Source organism: Hyalella azteca, unplaced genomic scaffold (assembly GCF_000764305.2).
Source record: "Hyalella azteca isolate HAZT.00-mixed unplaced genomic scaffold, Hazt_2.0.2 contig13248, whole genome shotgun sequence".
NCBI classification, from domain to species: Eukaryota; Metazoa; Arthropoda; class Malacostraca; order Amphipoda; family Hyalellidae; genus Hyalella; species Hyalella azteca.
The window spans coordinates 8,694-32,742 of NW_025943177.1; the positions used below are offsets into that span (position 1 = coordinate 8,694).

Sequence of the window (24,049 nt, forward strand, 5' to 3'; positions counted from 1 at the left end):
AAGTGACAAGTGATGTGAATGGTATGAATGAACAACTCAAGAAATGTATGAACGAGGCTGCAAGGGCCGCATGTGCAAGGACAACTAAGAATAAACGCAAAAGCCGAAGAATTAATGAAGTCTGGTGGAGTAGTGATGTGAGAGTGGCAAGAAGTGAACGAAAGAGATGTAATCGAGTCTGTAGGCAACTTCGGAAAAAGAGGCATGAAAGTGAGGATTGTGAGCAGGAATATCAGGAAGCATGGCAGAGGTATGAAGAACAACAGAGAAGAACCAAAACTATCATTAGAAACCATATTGTTGAGTATGAGCGAAACAGAATAAATGAATTCGTTATGAAGGGAGAGNGATGGAATGTGGGGCGTATGAGAGAGAGCGTCAGTCTATGATTGAAGTGATTCTGAATGAGAGAGGTGAGACTAACGAGGTGGGGCATGAGAGAACAAGCGAAGAGTGGATGGCGATAATTACGGGTCTGTCTGAGGGAGCAACTGCGGCTATGTTTGAGAGTGTGAAGAGATATTTGGAAAACGTGTGGATGATGAGGGAGAGGAGGAGGATGTTGTAAGTGGGGTCTTGAGGAATGGAGGGTTGAGAGAGGGGAGGGTGGGAAGACGTGTGAACGTGCCGAATTGTTTTAGTACGTGGTTTTAATTTTTTTGCGATTGTCAAATTTTTATATTTTTTCTTAGGACAGCTGTGAATATGGTATATTTGAACTTTTTTGTTAACATAAGAGTGTGAACTTTTAATTTTTTGATGCTAGTAAAAGTTTTTTTAGGCAGCGTGTATGACCGATTTAAAGGTCGTGACCGTAGGTCACCAAGCACCCCAATTCCAATTCCTTCGTTTGCGAGTTATACGGCTATATGTAAACAGCTCTTGGTTAAAACGGCCGGTAGAAAAGCCGGTCGTTTCTTCTATACCTGTATAACTCGCGAACGAAAGCAAAATAGAAAAATTGTGACGAGCTAAACATCGCCGTTGGGATGTTAGGTATTTATATACAAAGTTTCGTTGAAATCTGTTCGGTAGTTTAGAAGAAATTTTTTTGATCACCGCGAATTTAAGCGACAAATTACCCAGCGATACGGGATGAATATAAGGAAGTGTGAAATCATGTATGGCGGTGAAATGAAAAAAATCGCAAACGAAGTTAAATAAAAAAATTTTTAAATCTAAAAAATCACCGTTTGGTAGTTAGGAATGTATATTCAAAATTTCGTTCAAATCTGTTTCGTAATTTGGAAGAAATTCTTTAATCACTAGCTGCGAATTCCGGCCTGTATTGCAATAGTATAACTCACGAATGGAGGTGAAATAAAAAAAAAATTCACGTGCTAAACATCACCGTTAGGTTCTGATGAATACGTGTTCCAAGTTTCATAGAGCTGCGTTCATTAGTTTGGGAGATATTACTTGATAATTGTATTTGGAGATTGGTCGTGAGACCGGCCACGAGTCCGGCCGTAAATTTGCCCGAGACGTCCTAGATTTCTAGTGCTGAAACAGTTAAATGAGCTGAAAAACATATTGGTTCACTAAATGGGGTTCTATTTGTGAAATACACATTTGTGTTTAACCTTTATCTTTTAAAATTGCAGCGTACTAAATTTCAAGAGAGAGGGGTATGTTTTATATTTATCTGTGGGGGGTGCCAAAGGGGGCGCCAGCCTGAAAAAGTTTGGGAACCACTGCTGTAAATTGACCTATTATAGCTCATACGTCGAGCTAAATAAACTTCCACCGCTCAAGTAATTGTATATTCTATGTTACTTTTACTCAAATAGACCTCAAGCTCGGTATGTCTGACGTGGTTATCCTTCGAAATTTTCGACTATGCCAATGAGTGAATAATGCCACACTAGCCGTCACGGCTGCCTTCAGCTGTACCATCACAGCCAGTGCTTCCTATTGACACTTGAAGCTGCAAGGACTGAATTAATTTCGCACGAATGATATATTTTATTAAAAAAAACTTTACTGAATAACAGCACAATGATGGAGCCATGACTCGAGAAACTATGGATGACGATAGGCATTCACGAAGCCTAATGATGTCGTCTTGCTTACGACTAAATACTCCCAATATGAAACTCAATAGCGTCATATTTTGTAGTGTGTTGAAAGCATGCAGTCATGCTTAACTGAGAAGGCTATAATTGTTGCCATATTCCTTCCCGCATCGAAGATATCGCCCTATGTCTCTTGGAAAATTCACAACCAAATATTCTATGAGTGTGGCAGACGCAATCACTTCAGCTAATCCAGAAATTGTGCACTCAAAATAGGTAGATGCATATTAATTCAACATGCTTAACAATTTTCGGTAAACTCAAAAAAATTCTAGACGAACTTAAGCCCTGAAAAATAAAAAAACAAACAAGGGCTTGCAACTTCAGTGCCTCACGATAAACAACGCCACGGGTACAATAGAAAGGCAAGAAGTCTTACTAAACAAATTCTGGAAGCCATAACGTCAATCAGTGACTGACTGGATCCCTTACGGCCAGGAATTAATTACTTGCGAATAAAAAAACCGTGAAATTTCAGAAGGAGTATGAAAGCTTGGCACGTCCACATAGAGAACTTCTCTCGCCCATACAGACGAGTCACTATCATTTTTTTGAGCGAAGTGCCTGACTCTAAAATCATTCCGACATCATCGCAAGATAGCGAGTGAGCATCATATCATCTGCATCACTTGGATGAATGATACCGTCATTTCCTATTCAACCATAACAATGAAATATAATCTTATGTCAGAAAAACTGCAGAGTCACGTCAAGCGGAATGGTTTGGCGCGAAAGTAAAGGTTTTCTCCAGACCTTACTTACTTCAAGAACTCGCTATAAGAAGAGATTTAATAAACCATGCAAACTATGTATGGATAAGTCCTCGCGACAAAATTCGAAATGAATTATTTATGATTATAGCAAATCACTATCTTCAGCGAACCTGACTGCTAAAGTATGAAATTTTTTCTTTGTAAAATATAAGATACTACCAATCTACGTCCAATACTTTCCAACATCTGGAGTTTTATTCTTTATTAATTAAAAAACGCAACCGAAACCTAATTTGTTACATTCTGTAACAGAAGTGCGTATTCTGCACAATGTACACCATCTGTCATCATTAATATGCACATCTACCCAGGCGTGGGCGCCTGTCCGGGGGGCTCATTTAATGTGCTGAAGTTACCTTCACTCCTCTAACGAAGTACTAATGCTCAGACAAGCTACAAATATTGTACACAAGTTTACCACGACTCTCACATCAACATCGACGACTCCAGTAAATCATTTTATAACCTATTTTCATTTATTTCTATTCATTCGTAAAGCCGATTGTGTCTCTAATCCACTGCTCGTAAGCCTCGACCCTCGTATAGACGCCGGGCACGCTGCGCTCCCCGCACCCGATGCCGAAACTGACCACGCCGACCTGGTACCACTGGCCGGCCTTCTCGCACACCAGCGGCCCGCCGCCGTCACCCTGCACAGTGTAGAGAGTAAACATTTATCTAATTATATTAATTACCTAGTAATATCGAACACAATTAATTACCTAGTACTATCAAACATTCTTAATTACCTAGTAATATCGAACACAATTAATTACCTAGTACTATCAAACATTCGTAATTACCTAGTAATATCGAACACTATTAATTACCTAGTTATATCAAACACTATTAATGACCTAGTAATATCGAACACTACTAATTACCTAGTAATAGCAAACACTATTAATTACCTAGTAATATCGAACACTATTAATGACCTAGTAATATCGAACACTATTAATTACCTAGTTATATCAAACACTATTAATTACCTAGTAATATCAAACACTTTTAATTACCTAGTAATATCAAACACATTTGTCGTAAATTCTATGCAACTTTTCGCAACCTTGTAGTTTATTAAACATATGTGTTAAACTATTCAGTATCCGATATCAAATCAGCAACATGATGTATTTACATATTACATATTTTACGCCGAGTTACATTTTGTACAATTAGTAGGTAAGAGAGATACATGAATAAGATTTTGATTTTCATATTTTCAAGCTAAACCGTGATTATTGACTGTTGGTGTAACCATAATATTCGTTGAAACGTTTTGTGATGAGAAACGGATTTTTTCGACTTCATGGCAAATAAAAGAGTTCCTATTTATTTGCGATTGCCTTTAATGGTGTAAGAGGGCGCCACCATAGACAAATGCACTCGTAAGCGTCAGCGAGTTCAATAGAAGTGGAGAATTTTCTTATTCAAACGGCCATGACAGCCCAAAAAGCCTTACAGTTATGAGTGTAGAATGAACCACCAGGTGCTGAATTTTTTTATGTTTCAAGAGTCAAGATCCGATGTTTCGTTTGATCTCAATATGGTAAGGCCAGCCTCTGGGACTTCCGGCAATTAATTGAAAATGTAACTAATTGTCTGTAAAAGCGAGGAGAGTCTTCTCAATGCATGTTTCTTTAACTTAATTTTTTACTTAAAAAACTGATATAATTACGTCAATTAGAAACCCCCGAGTGAAAATTAGAGACATTTTAACGCCAACTTAGAAGTACAAGTGTAATTTGGCAACATGTTGATAGATTATGCATAGATGGAAGGCACGAAGAGCGAACCTTCAACTTACGACTGGATGTAAATGCCATCAAGGCCAGAACAGGGTAGGGTTTGGATCACATAATTTTGAGTAGTTAGTAGCACTTAAATTCAATTTATGACTCGCGAAATTTACGTAACCAGCGTCATATATTTTACATGCGTAATTGCCGTTACTTACGTCACAGGCGTCGCGGCCCTCAGCGCCGGCACAGATGGCTGTAGGAGGCAGGACGTATGCAGGACCAAACTGCTGACGCAGAGCTGTCTGGCAGTGGTCGTTGTTCCATAGTGGCACGCTGATCTCCTTCAGCACCACGCTGTGACTCGATGCTGCACACAAAACGCGCCATTCAGAATTTATTCTTAATTAAATTCAAGGAAAAGGCCTCCAATATACACTCTGATGGCCGGACCGACCCACTTGATTTGAGGTTGCTCTATATCACGTGGAACAACAAAACAAATTTGAAATGATAGCCTTATAACTCAGATAGTTCGCGAATGCTCCTGCACTAACGAAAATTTACTGTATGTAATGCATCAAAATTCGTCCACTGTAGCCCGGCTTCACGTGCATTAAAAAAATATAGACTACATGCAAAGTATTCCTATCGCCACAACGCATGTCCTGATCAGATACCAACCTTCATCTTTCCTGCCCCAGCCCGTAACGTAACACTTGGCTTTACTGCCTTCCTTGAAGTCGTTCTTAGATGGCGTGCAAACAGAGTCGACGTTGGGCCGTCTTCTGACGGACGTCGCGAGCTTCAGGAGCGCGATGTCGTTCACCAGCGTCGCGTTGTCGAACTGAACACAAGCGATCAGGATTAGGCACTTCTAGCTGGAGTTCTGGGCACCAACATTAAGAAGAGAATGCCAAGATTTCCATGCCAGATCCAAGCAGGGTAAAAAGAATTCCAGATTTTCAAAACGAGTTGATTGAATTTAAGCAGAACATTTTGAAACTTTAATGGGCATAATGTAATTTGAATAGAAAAATGGAATGGGAATGAGTGTTTACATGGAATGAGTGTTTACAGGGAATAAGTGTTTACAGGGAATGAGTGTTTACAGGGAATGAGTGTTTACAGGGAATGAGTACAATTTGAACAGGTCAGGCAAAAAGAATTTACCTCTACGAGCAAAAAAGACTGTTAGTAACTCATACAAGCGCTGCGTTTGTTAAGACCAAATAAGGGTAAGTTCAACTCAATAAATCCTCAGTGTTATTACTAGCAGCACAAAAACTTAAGAATACAAAGTAATGATGCATTCGATGATTAATCATTTGATGAGGAACCGCGTTCCTGAAATCAGTTTAAAATTTGTTATGAAACGTTGCTCCCATCTAACTGATCCAACATGAAAAATTATTTTCGAGACCTTCTACTACGACACAAGTGCGTATCATCTTATAGATGGGCCATCACGTACAATTAGAGGGCTAGATTGCGTACAGTTGAATTTTTAAAAGTCTGGCAAGCTCACCCGCGGCTGAAAAAAGAATTCAATATTCCTCTTAACGTAAATGAGCGATATTTCAATTTCTAAAATCGACCCTAGTTGATAGATTGATGAAAGGAAATGAAGAAAAGCTAACAGGTGATAAATAATCAGCTGCATGTTTGAATGGAGAACTGAAGGTGGGATGAGAAGACGAACACTCACCTCGGGGTGCAAGACGAGCTTCCTGACGAAGTGCTCCTCGTGTCGCAGGGGCTCAGCGGTCGTGCTCACGTCGTACTCCCCCAGCCGCACCTTCAGCAGCGGCTCCCCCTCCGCCACGTACGGCACGCTGCCCAATAAATCTCGTTATTACACGCTAATATCGCGACTCACTAGAACAATAATTAACACCACCACCCACTGGCCACCACCACTCACTGACCACCGCCACTCACTGGCCACCACCACTCACTGGCCACCACCACCCACTGGCCAGGCCACCACCACTCACTGGCCCCCACCACTCACTGGCCCCCACCACTCACTAGACACAACCAAACTGCAACCACCACCACCCACAGGCCACCACCACCTACTGGCCACCACCACCCACTGGCCACCACCACTCACAGGCCACCATCACCCACTGGCCACCACCACTCACAGGCCACCACCACTCACAGGCCACCACCACCCACTGGCCACCACCACCCACAGGCCACCACCACTCACTGGCCACCACCACTCACAGGCCACCACCACCCACAGGCCTCCACCACCCACAGGCCACCACCACTCACTGGCCACCACCACCCACAGGCCACCACCACCCACAGGCCACCACCACTCACTAGTCGTCCACGCAGTGAGCGGCAGTAAGCAGCCAAGTCTCGTGCACCAGCGACGCCCCACACACGTACAGGTCCTGCCTGCTCTCCAGCACCGCCGCCTGCCGGAGTTCGGGTTTGGTGTTACGTTAGGTTAGGTTAGGGTGTTACGTTAGGTTAGGTTAGGGTGTTACGTTAGGTTAGGTTAGGTTAGGGTGTTACGTTAGGTTAGGTTAGGTTACGTGTACAACATTAGCTTTAAAGCGGACTGCTCCTACTTGCCTCAGGTAGAAGATGGGCTACATTATCATTGGGAAAATACAGAGCAAGTCAGCTAAATGTGATGCAACGCCGTAACATTCACAGTTTACTGCTTGTATTACAGCAACGCCGTAACATTCACAGTTTACTGCTTGTATTACAGCAACGCCGTAACATTCAGTTTACTGCTTGTATTACAGACTCCAACTTACATGCCAGGGCCATTCAAACATCTCTGCCTGCCCCTCCTTGTGCCCGCTGCTGCCCTTCCTGCCGCAGGATTTGACTTTCTGCACCTTGGGCAGGAGGCCGACGGGCTTCGCGTTGTAGGGCACGAAACAACACACGCTCGACTCACTTAGTCCGCAGTAGCTGTTGATTGTGCCTCCTCTGCACGAACAAAATAAATACATTAAACTTATAAAACCTTGATAACATATATATTTTCCGACATGTTAAACTGAAACAAATGTGGGGATATTTGTAGCAAATCTAGGACACACAAAAACCTGTGCAGTATATGTGAACACCACAACACAAGTGGTACCTGGTGATGCAGTACAATACAAGTGGTACCTGGTGATGCAGCACAACACAAGTGGTACCTGGTGATGCAGTACAACACAAGTGATACCTGGTGATGCAGTACAACACAAGTGATACCTGGTGATGCAGTACAACAAAAGTGGCACCTGGTGATGCAGTACAACACAAGTGGTACCTGGTGATGCAGTACAATACAAGTGGTACCTGGTGATGCAGTACAACACAAGTGGTACCTGGTGAACCTGGTGATGCAGTACAACACAAGTGGCACCTGGTGATGCAGTACAACACAAGTGGTACCTGGTGATGCAGTACAACACAAGTGGTACCTGGTGATGCAGGTCCAGTAGCCCATGCAGTGGCACCCGAACTCGTTCTGGGAGACGTCCTGGGCGGCGCACGAAGCGACCAAGCAAGATAGCAGCAGCGCCCAACCCATCTTTGTCGTTCGCTCTCCCACTCTCGCTTCACCGCGGGAGCTCTTCTGAAAAAAAAAAATATATATATGTCCACAATTGTAGAACGAACATTTTTTGAAGTAATAAGATTCAACAAAATGATGAAATTTGATAAAAAAAATGTACACTTTCTAACGCAGTTTCCCAGCCGTCGCTTCAAATGCATTTGAAGCTCGTTTTATGTTAGCCATCTAGGCAGGGATACTTCAGAGCCCGTTCGATCGACTCGTGTGGTGTTCAGCATCTATGGAAAATAAGCACTTAAGTATGATATTTCAGTCAGCAAAGAAAATCATTCAAAATCCATCAAATTTTATGCTTGCATCTTTCTTTGTTAAAACAATTAAAGGACGAATCGTGTGGGAAGTTTGTTAAAACGACCCAACGAATTATCATCACATTTACGAGGAGTGCTGCGCATAGGCGCACAGGAGCGAGCGGCGTTCCCGGCCCTCACCAAAAGTTGAAAATTCGACACAACATCTGAATTTGTAAGGCATTGCATCGGCAAAGCTGCGAGTTAAGATGCTCTTCTCCTTCAGTGTGGCCTTTGCAAATCGCCAGTCAGAGGATAGCCGAGACAACAAGTTTTTTAAGAATTAACCTGTTGTACAGACAGTGGTCCTTAAAATGCATGAGATGTCGCAGGTCGGAAGTTTGCAAGTATTCTTCATGGCTGTTCATTACAACAAATTATACAGCGCATACTATAGTATATTAAACATTTTGTAACCCCTATTAAGCCATATATTAATTCCATCTTGAAGCTGTAACGAGTTGAGAATCTATTATGTCACCAGCATGTCACTGTTATATCGTGACAGATTTTGTAAGTGAAATACATTCTGCACCATTTTACTACAAACAATAAAATAATAAGACCAAAATACACATGGAAAACAATGAATGTTTTCCATGGAATGTTTGTTTGGAAAATGAAGTTAACATTGAATTCTTCTAAAAATATTTAAGAGGCCTTGAGATAATATGATGCCGACAATCGTCTTTTGTTCGTGGCACTTCAACTACAAAATATCTTCCCTTAGTTGAAAATAAAGTTTGTATTTTACAAGGAATTCGAAGAAGGAGCATTACTGTCAATTGATTGCGGCGACTACCCAAACGGAGCGCCCATTGTTCGGGAGTTTGCGGAAGACAAGCCAGTCTCGACGACTTCAATCTTTATCAGTTATTTTACGGGGATATTTAAAGATTGGTGACTTTCCTGAAGTTCAAACTGAAACAAAGAATGAGTTCAATTTCAACATTCTTTCTAAATGTCCCGCAAATAAACGTAGAATTTATCATAAAGTTGAACGTTCCATAGAATCTAAACAAGAAGCTCTGTTTAGATATAGCAATGACGTTAAAAAATTCAAAACACATCACACCGAAACATGCACACTTTGCCCCTCCTAAAGGGTTTTCTCGATACATCACATGTAGCAGACAAGGGTTTTTTCTAGTCTGGAGAGTTTGCCTATAAATCTATGACAGATGACCGGATAAGTGTTATATTAATATCAAATCGCAGACATACAAAAATACTTTAACAGCATTTTAAAAAATAATTAAAGTTCACGTTGTGCCACAAATAATATTTCACACTCGATCTACCTTTACTAAACCGACAGGTTATTTATCCTATACAACAGCCGCGACAGCGAAAGTCGGTTCTCATATTCGTCTTCGGTCACGACTGCAACCTACGACATGACAGTGTTACTTTATGGCAATGGACCAGCGATGTTAATTAAGGCAGTGATAGTGCCAGCTCAAGTAGAAAAAATCCGTTCCTAATTATACACAGATGTGCATAATGATACACACATTAGTATTAGATGACAGAATTTACTACAGAAGAAAGAATTTCTTCTTCTAACTTGAAAATGAATGTTTGTTGCATTCGATACGTCGTTAATAAACAAAAACTACTTCCTGAAATTTGCCTTTTAATCTACCGTCATCTGAAGAAAAGTTCCTCTCGCTGATAATATGAATCAACGAATTCTCTGGTCATTAATCGGTATATAAACATGTATGATGCACACATTATACACAGAACTTCTTCACGCGTGATACTTTTATTTGAATGCAAAGTATTTTTAAAATGCAAATTGCATAAAGTAAGGCGAGTTTGCTTGCTTTTCTGAGCTTCCATGTCTCAAGTGTGTAGCACATGCAGAGCAAACGGCGCCAAGTTAGTTAACACTCCTCACACTCGAACTGTAATCACTACAGTGACCAAACCTAGCTAGGTAATCCAAAGCAATAATGATACTGAATATAACTCATAAGGTGATATGTTCAATTACCTTCATGAACGCTTGGTCGTGGTTTAACGAATTCAGCAAATCATTTATTTATAGAAAGCATGGCTCGTCGATATAATTTCACCAAAAAGTACCCTAGAATTTGTCGCCTGTTATGCGTGAACGCGACATGCACTTCATTAGCTTTCCCTTTCTTCGAGAGAGCACACGGCGCCTGGGATGGACAACACGGACCATATGTTGCCGGAATAACCGATGCTGACTCGCTATCTGATTGAAGAGGGAAAACGATGATCAATAAAACCCGGTTTTCAAACAAGGAAAGCGCACCTCGACTTTCTGGGATTGGTGCGACATGTGCATTGTGCAGTTGTACACGTGAGAAAGCAACGCAACCCTTGTGAACATCGTCAATCGGGTATTCTATAATTCAGAAGTCGGCCATTGTCCAACAAAATACGGGAATCCTGAATTTAAACTAGGTTATCATTCATACTTACAAACACATTGATACGCTTGTATTTTATGTTATATGTCGCACAAATGAAAGCCCACAGCACTGACAGCAACAATGGTGGTGTAGCGTTTGCTATTGCGTTTCCTAATTTTTGGTTCACTTTAGAACAAAGTTCGCAAACGGATAGCAAACAATAGATTTCCGATATCTATTAATTAACTGTAAAATGCTATTTGATTACAATCCCTCGATGAGAGTTTTGCTTTGGATGATCGTCCGAAAATCCCATCCTGGACAAAGAGGAGTAAAGCGCAGAGTAGCCTTTTAGAACTAGAAAAGGTTTCGATTTCGTTACAGATCAGATGTATAGAACTTTCACCTCAATTATTCATGTTTTTACGATATCATTAAATCTGAAATAATTAATTTGGTGATAGGATGTAATTTTATGTTATTTAGAAGGTCAGAGTCAAATTGAATGACAGGGTGCGGCCGATGTGCGCTTGGCAGCCCGGGAGGCTAATTGTTCGGTGGTCGCTGAACTACAAATGTGAATGTGTGCAGCATTGGAGCTAATAGGGATAATAAGCTCCTAAATGCCAGCTGCTCTTGGCTTGCGAGGAATAATTGCATATACGAATAAATATACAATTATAATATATAATGCAAATGAAGGCGGACTTAATTCCTCGCCGAGGTGGCGTAGATCGAATGTTCACGCAATCGCCGCAGGCTAGAACAACGTTCAAGGATGCGGCTATACCCAATTGAGCGATGGAGACGTCATTAACGAGCAATTGAAATCTGAATAATAGATAATCAGCGGTAGTCGAACAGCCGGTGAAAAGGTAATCAAAGATACATTAATTAAAAGTGATCCAGAATAGCGAGACTACATTTCCTCTTAAAATAAAGTTCAAAGCTTACGGGAGGGCCACTGCACTCTCACCTCAATAGCTCGCTCAGCAGGAGGGGAATATTTCTTCATTTGCTTTTTAATTTGCACATCGTACACAACACAACCCGAACGTACACAACACATCAACATCGTACACAACAACCCGATAGTTAAATAGTCGAACTACCGTACTAGATGCCTCTACACTAAAACGTACATTTACTTCACTTATGAAGAGACCTGCTATGTTGTTGTGTTAGCTCAAATTGAAGTGAGCCGAGGGAAACGTACACCCTATACACAGTTGCTAAATTTCTGAAGAGATTGAGGGGCAGCCGCCACCTTCTTGAGCCGTTATCTGCATGGCTGAGCGATTTGAACACCAAATGCAATGCTATTCTGCTGGGCACGCAAGCGACCTCGACATGTTATGAGTGAGCAACGTCACAAAAAGCAGCGTCCCGTTAAGTGCGCGCTTCGTTTTAATTGAGTTAATAAACCCTTAATCGCTCAATTTGACTCTTGCACATTAGCAGGAATAATCCTTAATACGAAATTAAGTTATAGTGAAATAAGACATAATAAATGATCAGCTGCTGATATTTCAGTCGCTGTGTCTTTATTGAACTCTGCAACGAAGTGGGCGACATCACGCGTGGAAGCAACTCTAGTGCAGGGAACACTTGCAAGAAGCGATATATCTGAACAAACAGGCCACCGACCAGCAAGCTATCCCATTACTGTGAATTATCATATATTACGGTAAGAATATTGTTTGCATGCAAATTAATGTGCGAGTTGGATAACACATTTAAATAATATAATTTTCAAGCTATCTTCAGGTGAATCTTTGGGCAGGTAGAACGAAGTGGTTAATAATTAACTCTAGGAATGACAGCATTTAGCAAAATCGCAATTTAGGCGCTGTAAACATCCGTATTTAATTAAATGAAAGTCATCATGTGCGGGCAGCTACGCACCGCTGCTGTCACTTGGCACGACGTCAGCAAGACCGCCTCATAGTGTACATTTAATAGTAGATAACGTTAGGGTCAACGTAATGACATCAGCTACATAACATAAGCCTTTAACCTGTCCCGTTCATGCTGTAGCAAGAAATCAAGAATGCATGTAGTGACCAGGCAATACTGAAGGCCTAACGCGCCATGCATATGTACGCAGAGCAACTTTTACGATGGTTGATAAATGGCTTAAGCATGAAATAAAAGGCAGGGAAGTTTTTCCTTGTTTGTAAAAATGCTGCATTCTTGACACGATGTTACACTCATGGCTCGATCTTACTCTCTTGACCACTATATTCCCTCTTGATTGCCATTGCCTAGCCATGCAAGACTAGCAGGCAAGCATGGAAACCGTTCAACAACGTCATAACCTGAATAACCCACATACCACTTTTTGACAGACTTCATTTCGAAGACATAAATCAAAGATTTGACGATAACTCTACTCTCCATACTATACCATAGCCTAATGAGATCTTGAACCCTACTGAACAATATTGTTTGACGATGATTATTCGGGAAATTTTTAGGGCATGCAATAATATAGTATATACTAGTCCATGACTTTAAAATTTAACTTTCAATTGTTAGTACGGAAAATTTCGTTACCTTGAGAAAATCTTACCTAAATTAGAAGTAGTTGATAAGGCTTTCGCTCCCCTCCAATAAAAACTTGGTTCCTATATAGTTACCCAAACAACTCGCCCGGCAGCGGGCGCGGCTCAACAAGTGAATCAGAAATGAGACGCGACTATGTACAGGCAGTACAGCCATGCTAATTTCAGGAATGATTATGCAATTATTGTATCCAGATATCAAGTGCAGATGTTACGCTCAGAACAAAAGCTCCACAGGGTCAACAACCAAGTAAGCTCCAAAGCAAAGCGTCACAGTAGTACTTTTCTCAAAAAAAAAAACGAGAGAAAGACGAGCGTTTGGGAGCTCGAGTGCTACGCTCGCTGGCCGCTGCAAACCGACCTCTTAACGGCGATAGCGCGCAAAGCTGCTGTGCTTGCATTACTGCATGACCAAATAAAGGATTTCCGTCTCAAATTAATACGTTGCTACTACACTAAATAATGTGGCTTATGCCGCCAAAACTTCTAGTGCAACACACGAGGCTACTTAGCGTTTTCTCTGGATTGACAGGGACATTTTTTCATGAATATGAGATATTTGAACGAGCTCTTGTAAAGTTAATTTCCAAGCGGTTCTAAATTCAAATAAGTACAAACATCGCACAGATTACAGTATTTCATGTTATTATGTGAAATTACTGGTCCCTTGAAAGAATTTTTAGTAAGGGGCAATAACATACGAATACGATGAACTGCAGGTCTCTCAGAAATTTCACATCAAAGCGCCACGACGCGATACGCCCTGCACCCAGGTCTGATGACCGCTCCTCGCTTTGGTGCCAAGATTCAATGCAAAATCTTTAATTTTCTCCATCGCCCTTTTACTGCCAATAATTAGATAGCGAGAAAAACTCGCCTTCTATCACTGTCCAAGGACAAACGTATTCAATGCACGCTCACACGCCCTGCCACCTTAATATTCAGGAGGCCTGGAAAGAATATTATGCAAACCAGTCTGCAAGTTCGTCCTCGAAGTCGGCAAAGGCTCGGTCGAAGAACTGGATGGTTCCTAGTGGCCGTCGCCCATTCCTTCTGGTCAAACTTGGCGCGTCACATCCAAACAGTAAAACAACTCAGCAGTTCTTCAAGGCCGATTTAGGTGTGGTTGGGTTCAAATTTGGTTAAACCAAATTATGCGAGGAAACTAGTTTGTTTATGGTGCTAATTGCCAGAAGATGATCCTACTGTTAGTTGAACGAACAATTGTAGTTCCCTCTATTTAAACACGTAGACAAACTACTTCGAAATCAGTGGACTAGATGTGATTGTTCATTCGAATACAGCGTCCCATGTATTTCAACCTGTGAGTTAAGTTAGATAATAAAAAACTTTGAAACAGAACTTTACATTTTAGCAACATTTATTTTGTGTCTAAGCTTGTATTCAGAAAAATATAGGAAATAAATTGGATGAACATGAGAATTATGTTAGACATAATCGTTCTCGAGTGAAACCTTTGGCAGGTAAAATGAATATTTTGGTGCTTAAGTTGTAATCAAACTCAATTCCTGCTCTTAATTTAACGAACAATTCTCAACCTTTTGCAATCCGCACATTTTTGCCCTAGCCTCCAGCTTCACTCAAGGACGAATGATAACAATTTTAAGCATTGTTTTTCCAGACGGCATACTGCGCCTTCAAAACGAGTTATTAAGATGGCTCTGACAAATTTAAGCTCCTGGTTATTAAAAATAGGAGAACCGGCTGTAGTGGCAGACGCCGGGTGCGGCGCGGCTGGTACGACCAGCTCGAGGCTTAGCCATTGGTCCTATATACTCCAACAACCGGATCGAGGGCCGGCGCACCAACTGTATCGTGAATTACACAAACGCTACGACCGAATTGCATCTCAATTTTCTATCGTATTCTCGAGTGTCTCAGGAACTGAAGAGCAAAAACAACTATTTAAGGAAAGTTTCAATTAAAGTGACTTAAGGAGTTTAGCGTCAAATCAATGAGTGAATTATAATAGCAAAGACGCGTCTTGAGAAGAATCAAATCAACAGAAGTGTCGAGGGAATGCACAAGCATAGTCGTTGAACTGATCGATGGTGCAATATCAACAATTTATTATGGAGTCCTGGACAAAAATTGAATTATTTCATGATCTAACCTTTCCTTATTTTAACTCCTTATCTACTGGAAATTCATAGAATCATATTAGAAACGGTTTTGTGTATGTATATATACTGTATAGTTGTAAAAAGATCAGTTTTTTGAAAAGTTAGCGTACAATTACCATCACAACATCCTGATCAATCAATTCTCGCGACCTCAGGCAGGATTGTATTCAGCAGGAATGCTGCCTCCCAGGAAGGGTTAGCTGAATCATCTTGCCCAGCGTTGAGCAAACAGGATTCCTCGTAGTGGGATATTCCAGCCTACAGGACTCGCTAACTTATAAGACTCGCTTACCTTCGAACTCGATAGATCGATCGGCCTTAGCGTAGTTAGCTTAGGCGCTCTCAGCGTTGCGTAGTTCAGTGTTATGAAGTATTACGACCCTCACAATCATATCGTTAAATCATCTGCGATCTCAGATAATTAATTACAGTTAGGACCTCCACAAGCTATACAAACTGCCGCCGGACCACTTCAGTTGAAGTTTTCATGCACTATACGAACTGCGATCTCAGACCATGAGTTAGAGCCTCAAGCGCTATACAAACTGCGTTATCAGACCCTTACAGTTAGGTCTTATAGGCGCTATACGAACTTCGCCATACGGCCTCTATCAGCAGTGATTTCAGAGTTTTAGCCTCCACAACCGAGGTTTCTGACCAGCTAATTTCAGAATCCCTGTACAGTTTTAAATAAAAGCCTAGTTTAAATGCCACCACACACAGTTCCTATTCCTCGAAATTGTAAATCTTCCTCTTTTTCCGCTTGTGTTTTCTTCATTTTTATTTTTTTTTTCATTTGACTATTTAGGATTTAATATCCTTAATGTGAAATTTAGTTAACTAATTGTTTGTACTTGTATCGTGGGTTTTTGAACTGACAATGAAACTGGACTCCGAAGCGTTTTCTCTCATTAGGAATGGTGAATTTTTTGGCCTTTTTTCTTTGATTTTAAAATTTTCATAAATTTGAGACCTGAGCAAACATGTGAACTTAATAGTCATCACTGTCTGGATGGCGACAGAGCGAATCGTTAATGCAGCAAATGCGTCATAATTACCAGGAAATTAAAGCCGCATCCAAAGCCTACGACCTCAGGACAGCAAACGACCTAAGGACAGGAACAAACAGCCTTAGCGAGCATATATCAGAGGTTCTAGGACTTAGCACCCTTTTGAGCATCGATCGAGGCGGTGATTATTCATAATGAGGTTATCGCATTTCGCAGGTACCGACAAGGCACACATCTACAGGACATGTTACAGGCGCCTAATAGTTTCGGCAAGTCCCACATTAGCACATCAATAGGCAGGTAGGTCTCCTGGGCATTTTACTCACTAATGAAGAATGTACCTCTAATACCGCCAAAAAAATTGTTAGAGTTTGAATTTATCTTTCAGAATTAAATCAAGTAACTCTTCGAACGAAGTTTCAGAGTTTGGAACCCGTCAATAATGCATTGCTACGCAAAGGTTGCCGGCGAGTTCATAGAGCAGAGAAGATCTCTCCTCAAGTATCCACTCCACGAGAGCAGGAAGCAACGAGCAGGTGAGTGAAGAGTGTGTCGTAAATAATGTGTTTACATTTTTATTAGCAGCGTACTATTTTGCTATTGTCTTCACATATATTTTGAGTTGCTACGATTAAACATCTCGTATGAAAACTTCGAATTCAAATTGGACAAAGCGAGTTTAACACGGAATTTTGTATAAAGTTCGATTTTTGAACCTTGATAACACTCAATTTTCCAACGAAAATATGATAAACTTAAGCCAAGGCACCCTATAAACTAGCAGGATGCAATTGTCAAGTCGAAGACCGGCAAAAAATAAGAAAACTGGAGCCCAGCTGATAGGACAGCAGCCTGACCCCTGCATGGCGCAGTCTTCAGTGGCACCGCGTAGGGTGAAGATGCCTCAAGTCATACCTTGCGTCATGCTATCCTGACCAGGATATCTGAGGCCCTGAACACAGCTGCAATCGAGCTGCAACCAAACTGACTGTTGAACAAGTAAAAGCAAGTAAAAAGTTAACAAACAGACCATGCTACTTGATATCCAGGTCGACGCTAAGTTCAAATAGCTAAGTTTTGTCGCTTGTATAGCGGTGCCAAATGAACGTGTCCCTATTAATTCAATATGCATATAACATAAGGTGTCTTGTAACCAATGGCATTGTCATTACGAGCAAAGTTAATTAATGACAAAAATATTAAATTCGTTCAATTCCAACAACTTAGATTTTAGGGACCAGTTTGGTAGGTACGATTAATCTTGGCAAAATTTGCGGAGCGGAGTCTGTCATTCTCGCCACATGCAATGCTACTCTGAACTCAAAGAAACCAAATCAAATCTCGCGCCTTTTAGGCGATTAGAAAAACATTTGCACATGAAAACAAATAGGGGACTACCAATCGCTCCCGCAGCCTGATAATTATTTCCAGGCCATTAGGAATAATTTTAATAGAGAGCTTCGCAAGATAAGTGCAGGCAATGCACGGCCGCTGCACCTGCTATGCGCGGCGAAGATGCCGCTGGAGCGACCCTGACCCGCCGCAGCTGCAGCAGGAACACGGCGCTACCACCATCATAATCAACAACAATAACGTGCCATCAGAATAATACTACGAGTTGTTTTTTAACTTGATCACCATTGCAAAAGAACCCTTTATGGATGATTGATTTCGATTATAATTAATGATATACTGATTGATTTCATCCAAGAATTTCTTGAATGGAATCTAGTTGGTAATCAACTGGACATTTAATCTATTTAGATACAATTTTGTATTGTCTTGCTATGTAAGCATAAACTTCGGTTAAAAAATTATCGTTATGAAAAATAAACTTCAATACTAGACTACCTAACGCCCGAATCTCCAGCGTGCATGAATGAAAACCATTCAAATTCCACAACGGCAGTTTCTAACCGTTTTCACATTACGGGTTCGTTCTTCTTGCCCTTTGACAATTGGAATTTTCTGCATGAGTGACGCAGCACGTCACACGCTTGGCGGATGACGGTCAACACGACGTCACCAGGGCAGCATTACGTGTGCATGTGACGCTATAACAGATGTATAACGAAGTCTGGCATTGTGCTGTCTCTTTGATATTTGAAAACATTTACGGTTGATGACAAATGAGAATGAATATAATTATCGATTATATCGATGTGGGTAATAAGTGTAAATAGCGAGTTCCAGCTAACTGCACTCAAGCAAAAACTCAAAAAAAGGTCTTGCAATCTTGTTCAGCTGGAATTTACAAAACATTACCGAATGTTTATTTAAGGTCTGGGAAAGCCCAGCAGTAAACCTCAAGTTTGTTTCGGCCTTCGAATCAACGTTGCATTCCAAGGCGACCTTGAGACCCAGCCATGATATTTCGCATCCACTGCGCTCGCTAAAAATAGAAGTAAAAATAAATTGGGAAGCCGGAGGAGCTACACAGGAGAATGTCCTACAAAACCTGCTGGAAGGTCGGACCAATAAAAACCTCGCGGTTAAGGTCCTGATTTGCACGTCGGCGCCGGATAAATTCCGATTGCTGCTGGTTGCATGACACTTGGGGACGATGGCGAGATGTAGGGACCGTCGCTTACTGCAGTCTGGATGCTGTTTAGCAGGCTGATCACGTGTCGGGGGTGCAGCTGGAAGCACGATTATAGCTCATCTTCTCAGATACGAACCTTATCGACAAACCTAAGAAATTTCCGCAATCAGCCTCTACCGTGAAGTTAGCTGAAAATAATCCTCTCTAATTTCCCTAAATTATTTCCGATTAAACAGACATCATGAAACCTTGAATGACGAAGGCCTTCCTAGCCAATATATTGAATTTAATAAATAACTGCAAAAATTATAAACAGATGTAGAGTAATCCCTCGCTATATCACGCTTTAGCTAGCACGGCTTCACACCATCGCAGGTTTACAAGAAATAATAATGAGAAGAATCATTCACAGATCATTTTCGCCGTTCACGGGTTTCTGAGGAAGTCGATCGGTAGAATGAGTGTGGGAGAGGCTTGTAAACACTTGAAGGAATGAAAACTTATCAAACAATTACATTATAAAAACTAAAATAAGTATTATAAGATCCTCACCCGCGAATAAGACTAATTTTAATCCCTCAGTCGCAATTGGTGAGGGATTGCTGAACTATTATCCACTTGAATAAATAAATGACAACAGATTACCATTATAAGAAACTGCCTCTAAAAGATGCCGAATAGGAAGATCCCTCTCAGCTCCGGCTGGAAGAACCGCAATTTATTTAGTTAAAATGAAACAAATAAAGCCGCACCTATAGTTACAAGAAAGCCACCCACAAGTTACCTTCAAAGGGAAAGACTGCACACGAAATTATCCTGTATTTTCATTAATTCCAAACACTCATGTCTAAGACTGAGAGATTATAGGAAAATTACTTTCGTTTTCACGTATTTCTGGAAATGTAAGCCGATATAAACATAATTATTAAAGAGACTAAAATTCGAACTGATATATTGTCAAAAACGATAAAACATATTTTATTTTAAAAATTTTGTGCATATGTTATAAATGTGTGTTGAATGAACACGATGAATAAATTCAAAGAAACAAAGTTCTCGTCTCTGGGTGAACTCAGTAAAACTCGACATAGGAATGCAAGTTCAGAAGTTCACATCTCTGCTTCCATACAGCAGTTTTCGTCCAAATAATACAGTGATTCTCGTCTCTGCATCCACACATCTACTCTGAGTATCTGCTTTCACACAGCTACTCTGTGTCTCTGCTTCCACACAGCAGTTCTCGTCTAAATAATACAGTGGTTCTCGTCTCTGCTTCCATGCACACAGCTACTCTGTGTCTCTTCTTCCACACAGCTACTCTGAGTATCTGCTTTCACACAGCTACTCTGTGTCTCTGTTCCACACAGCAGTTCTCGTCTAAATAATACAGTGGTTCTCGTCTCTGCTTCCATGCACACAGCTACTCTGTGTCTCTTCTTCCACACAGCTACTCTGTGTCTCTTCTTCCACACAGCTACTCTGTGTCTCTTCTTCCACACAGCTACTCTGTGTCTCTTCTTCCACACAGCAGTTCTGGCCAGATGAACATCGCAGTTCTGCAGACTCCTACGACGTCGTGTCAGGTTGCGTGTCAAGGATCACAGTTTTTAAGAGTTTTATGCATGTAACGTGACGAGCCAACGTACGTCAACGTGTTTCGTTAGTCGTCGTTTGAAGTGAGTAGCCAACAGCTTAAACGCGTGCCACGCATAACAGCGTCAACGCGTGTCACGCATAACAGCGTCAACGCGTGTCACGCATAACAGCGCGTCAACGCGTGTCACGCATAACAGCGTCAACGCGTGTCACGCATAACAGCGTCAACGAGTATCACGCATAACAGCGTCAACGCGTGTCAGGCATAAAACGTCATCGCGTGTCACGCACAACAGCGTCAACGCGTGTCACGCATAACAGCGCGTCAACGCGTGTCACGCATAACAGCGTCAACGAGTATCACGCATAACAGCGTCAACGCGTGTCAGGCATAAAACGTCATCGCGTGTCACGCATAACAGCGTCAACGCGTGTCAGGCATAAAACGTCATCGCGTGTCATGCATAACAGCGTCAACGCGTGTCAGGCATAAAACGTCATTGCGTGTCACGCACAACAGCGTCAACGCGTGTCACGAAAGCACAGGGGCGTTGTGTGGAAAAGATCGTGACCCCTGCGAGGAGAGTTGAAGCATCGATCGACGATACATCTTTTTCCGACCTTCGCCTGGACGTGCGGTCTTTGTCTCATCCTCGAACTTATCCACAAATTGGGAAACTCACAAAAAAGGAAACTAGTTTCGTGAACTTTACAGTTGTCCCAAAATGGGGTCGATCATAAACAACGAAGTCTTAGCATGTTTATTTTTAGCCCTTGTGAAGTAGTTGACTTCTTAGGAACGACCGCTGTCGTGCTCAAGACTTTTGCAGCGCCGGGTTAACACAGACAATTGAAAAGAGAAATTCATGGAATGCAGTCATCATCACACTTTCTGTAATTGTAAAAATGAAGCATGAAGCTGCCATGTAAACTCCAGGCGTTTCGGACGTCGAGTTGTTCACGGCCTGGCAGCCACGAAACAGTAAATACGAAACAGTGAACGAAACAGTAAATAGCATTCAAATGTTTACAGTCAATTCAATGTTCATATCGCAGTTACGACGTTTCAAGATCCGCTGTTACCACTTTGCCGGATGCTCCCGTTACTACGATGTCAGATGCGCGGTTACAATTCTGGCAGAGGCTCGGTTACCACCGTACCAAATGTGCGGTTACCACACTACCAGATACACGGTTACCTCGCTGCCAGATGCACGGTTACCACAATGCCAGGCGTGCCATTACCACTTTGCCAGGTGCGCGGTTACCACAATTCCAGGCGTGCCATTACCACTTTGCCAGATGCGCGGTTAAAATAATGCAAATGCACGGATAGAGCGATGCCAGATGCGCGGTAACTACCATGACAGATACTCGGGTTCCACGCCGCCAGATGCGCGGTTACCACGATGGCAGATGCGCGGTTACTATTCTGTCAGATTCACGGCTACCACGTTGCCAGATGCGCGGTTACCATGTAGCCAGACCAACAACAAGCGCCGTAAAGGGCGCGCCCAAGGCAGCCACCTCGTGAACTGTGCGACAATTATTTTGACAGGAATTCGGGCCGGACGCCCTTGACATTGCCCCCGTTATTAATTTGAAGCTCAATTCTCTCGACACGTTTCGGAGGGGCAAAACATGACAGGAAGTTGGCAGCAAAGGCCAATACGCTGCACCGAAGTCACGGCCCACCGCTACGAGGACGAACAAGAGTTACCGCTCAGCAGGAGGTGGAGGAAAATTCACGAAAAGCTCCGCAAATATTTTAGCGATTTAGAGATTTAGATACACATACCTGGATGGAGGGAAATTTATCGTTAAAATAATCTCAGTGAGTAAAACAGACACGACTATCGTGACTGGGCTCAAGTGTCAGCAGTTGATCTTGATCAATAAAATCAGAGGCGCGGCGTGGCAGCGTGGGGCAAATCGTGCAGGGGAGGAGAAAGGAAGGTCCGTGGTGCCGGTAAAATAATAGAGCACGACACTCAGAAAAATTGTGGCGAGGGCAATAACGAGACGAAAAAAACTAGAATAAGAATCAAGAGCGCGAGAGTAACGAGAAAATCGACACGAAATATCTAGAACTGGTACATTAATGTAATCGAATCGCGTCTTTTATAACGACACTCTCGTTATGTGGATACGATCGGAAGGACAGGAAACAAAGGTGGAATGTGAGTATTTAATATGAATAGAGCACAAACCAGTGAGAAACTGACAAAGGAATGGAGCAAAGAAATTGAATGTGTTAAAATTGGGGGAAAAGGCACAGAGGCAGAATACGAGACAGTCGGCCCATGTTGCACAGCAGGATATATAATATACGTTTAAAAATTACTTTTTAAAGACAACACTTCTAAAGAATCCAGTGTCTCCAATGTTAAAGATGTACAATAAGTTTCTCATTTTATTTTCGGAAATTAAAAAAATTAATTTTTCAAATTTTTTTATATAATTTTTTTTAATTATTTATTCTGTCAATTGATTCATGCATTGCCTCCGACTTCACCCAAGTATGCGAAATTTCAGATCAATTGGACAGGTGGAAGTGTGTCAAATACCTATCAATTATAAGATTTGTAGCTGACAAAATTATTTTGTCATTTTTTTAATATTAAAAAAAATTAAATTCTCAAAATTATTTATTCTGTCAATTGATTCATGCATTATCTCCAACTTTACGCAAGTGTGCAAAATTTCAGATCGATTGGACAGGTAGAAGTGTGTTAAATATTGATTATAAGATTTGTAGCAGACAGACAAACAAACAAACAACAAGAAGTGAAGTTTAAGAGAAGTGTTGTAAAAAGAAACGTGGAACTTCTCACAGTGGGCAGCATGGAACACTGGCAGGATAGAGAGAAGCTGGGTGAAGGAAGTGGAATGGTAAATTATGGTAAGTGGAGGAATGTGACGAATAACGGAATTGGGGTACAAGCGGTGCTAAGGTATAGCGGCAGGATGGAAGTGGGACAAATTAATGGAAGAGAACACAATGAGAGAATTACGGACAATTGTAGGATTGAACACGGCTGGGGAAGAGGGAATAGTAGAGTAATAGATCAGGAGGAAGTAGGGGGCAGTAGAGAAATGGGGGACAGGAGAGAAATAGGTAATAATAGAGAAATAGGAAACAGTAAATAAATAAATACAGGACAATAGGGAAATGGACTAGTACAGACATTAGAGAAGTGGACTAGTACAGACCTTAGAGAAGTGGGCTAGTAACTAGTGCAGGACAGTAAAGAAATAGGGCATAGTAGGTAAGGCACTAGCAGGACGGGAGGGGGCGAAGATGAGGGTCAGGGAGATGCGC

General features: G+C 41.6%; 1 protein-coding gene across 1 annotated transcript in view; it reads right to left on the reverse strand.

Annotated features, from left to right (window-relative positions):
• Positions 1-1,950: 1,950 nt before the first annotated feature.
• Positions 1,951-24,049, reverse strand: part of LOC108672890 (phenoloxidase-activating factor 2) — a 40,770-nt gene continuing 18,671 nt past the window's right edge. The window contains exons 2-8 of the mRNA XM_018160646.1: positions 8,040-8,194; positions 7,377-7,554; positions 6,928-7,025; positions 6,299-6,425; positions 5,275-5,437; positions 4,809-4,960; positions 1,951-3,498 (exon numbers count right to left, since the gene is read on the reverse strand). Coding sequence (XP_018016135.1) covers positions 3,331-3,498; positions 4,809-4,960; positions 5,275-5,437; positions 6,299-6,425; positions 6,928-7,025; positions 7,377-7,554; positions 8,040-8,194 — 1,041 coding nt within the window. The 3' untranslated portion in view covers positions 1,951-3,330. The remainder of the gene's footprint in view (positions 3,499-4,808; positions 4,961-5,274; positions 5,438-6,298; positions 6,426-6,927; positions 7,026-7,376; positions 7,555-8,039; positions 8,195-24,049) is intronic.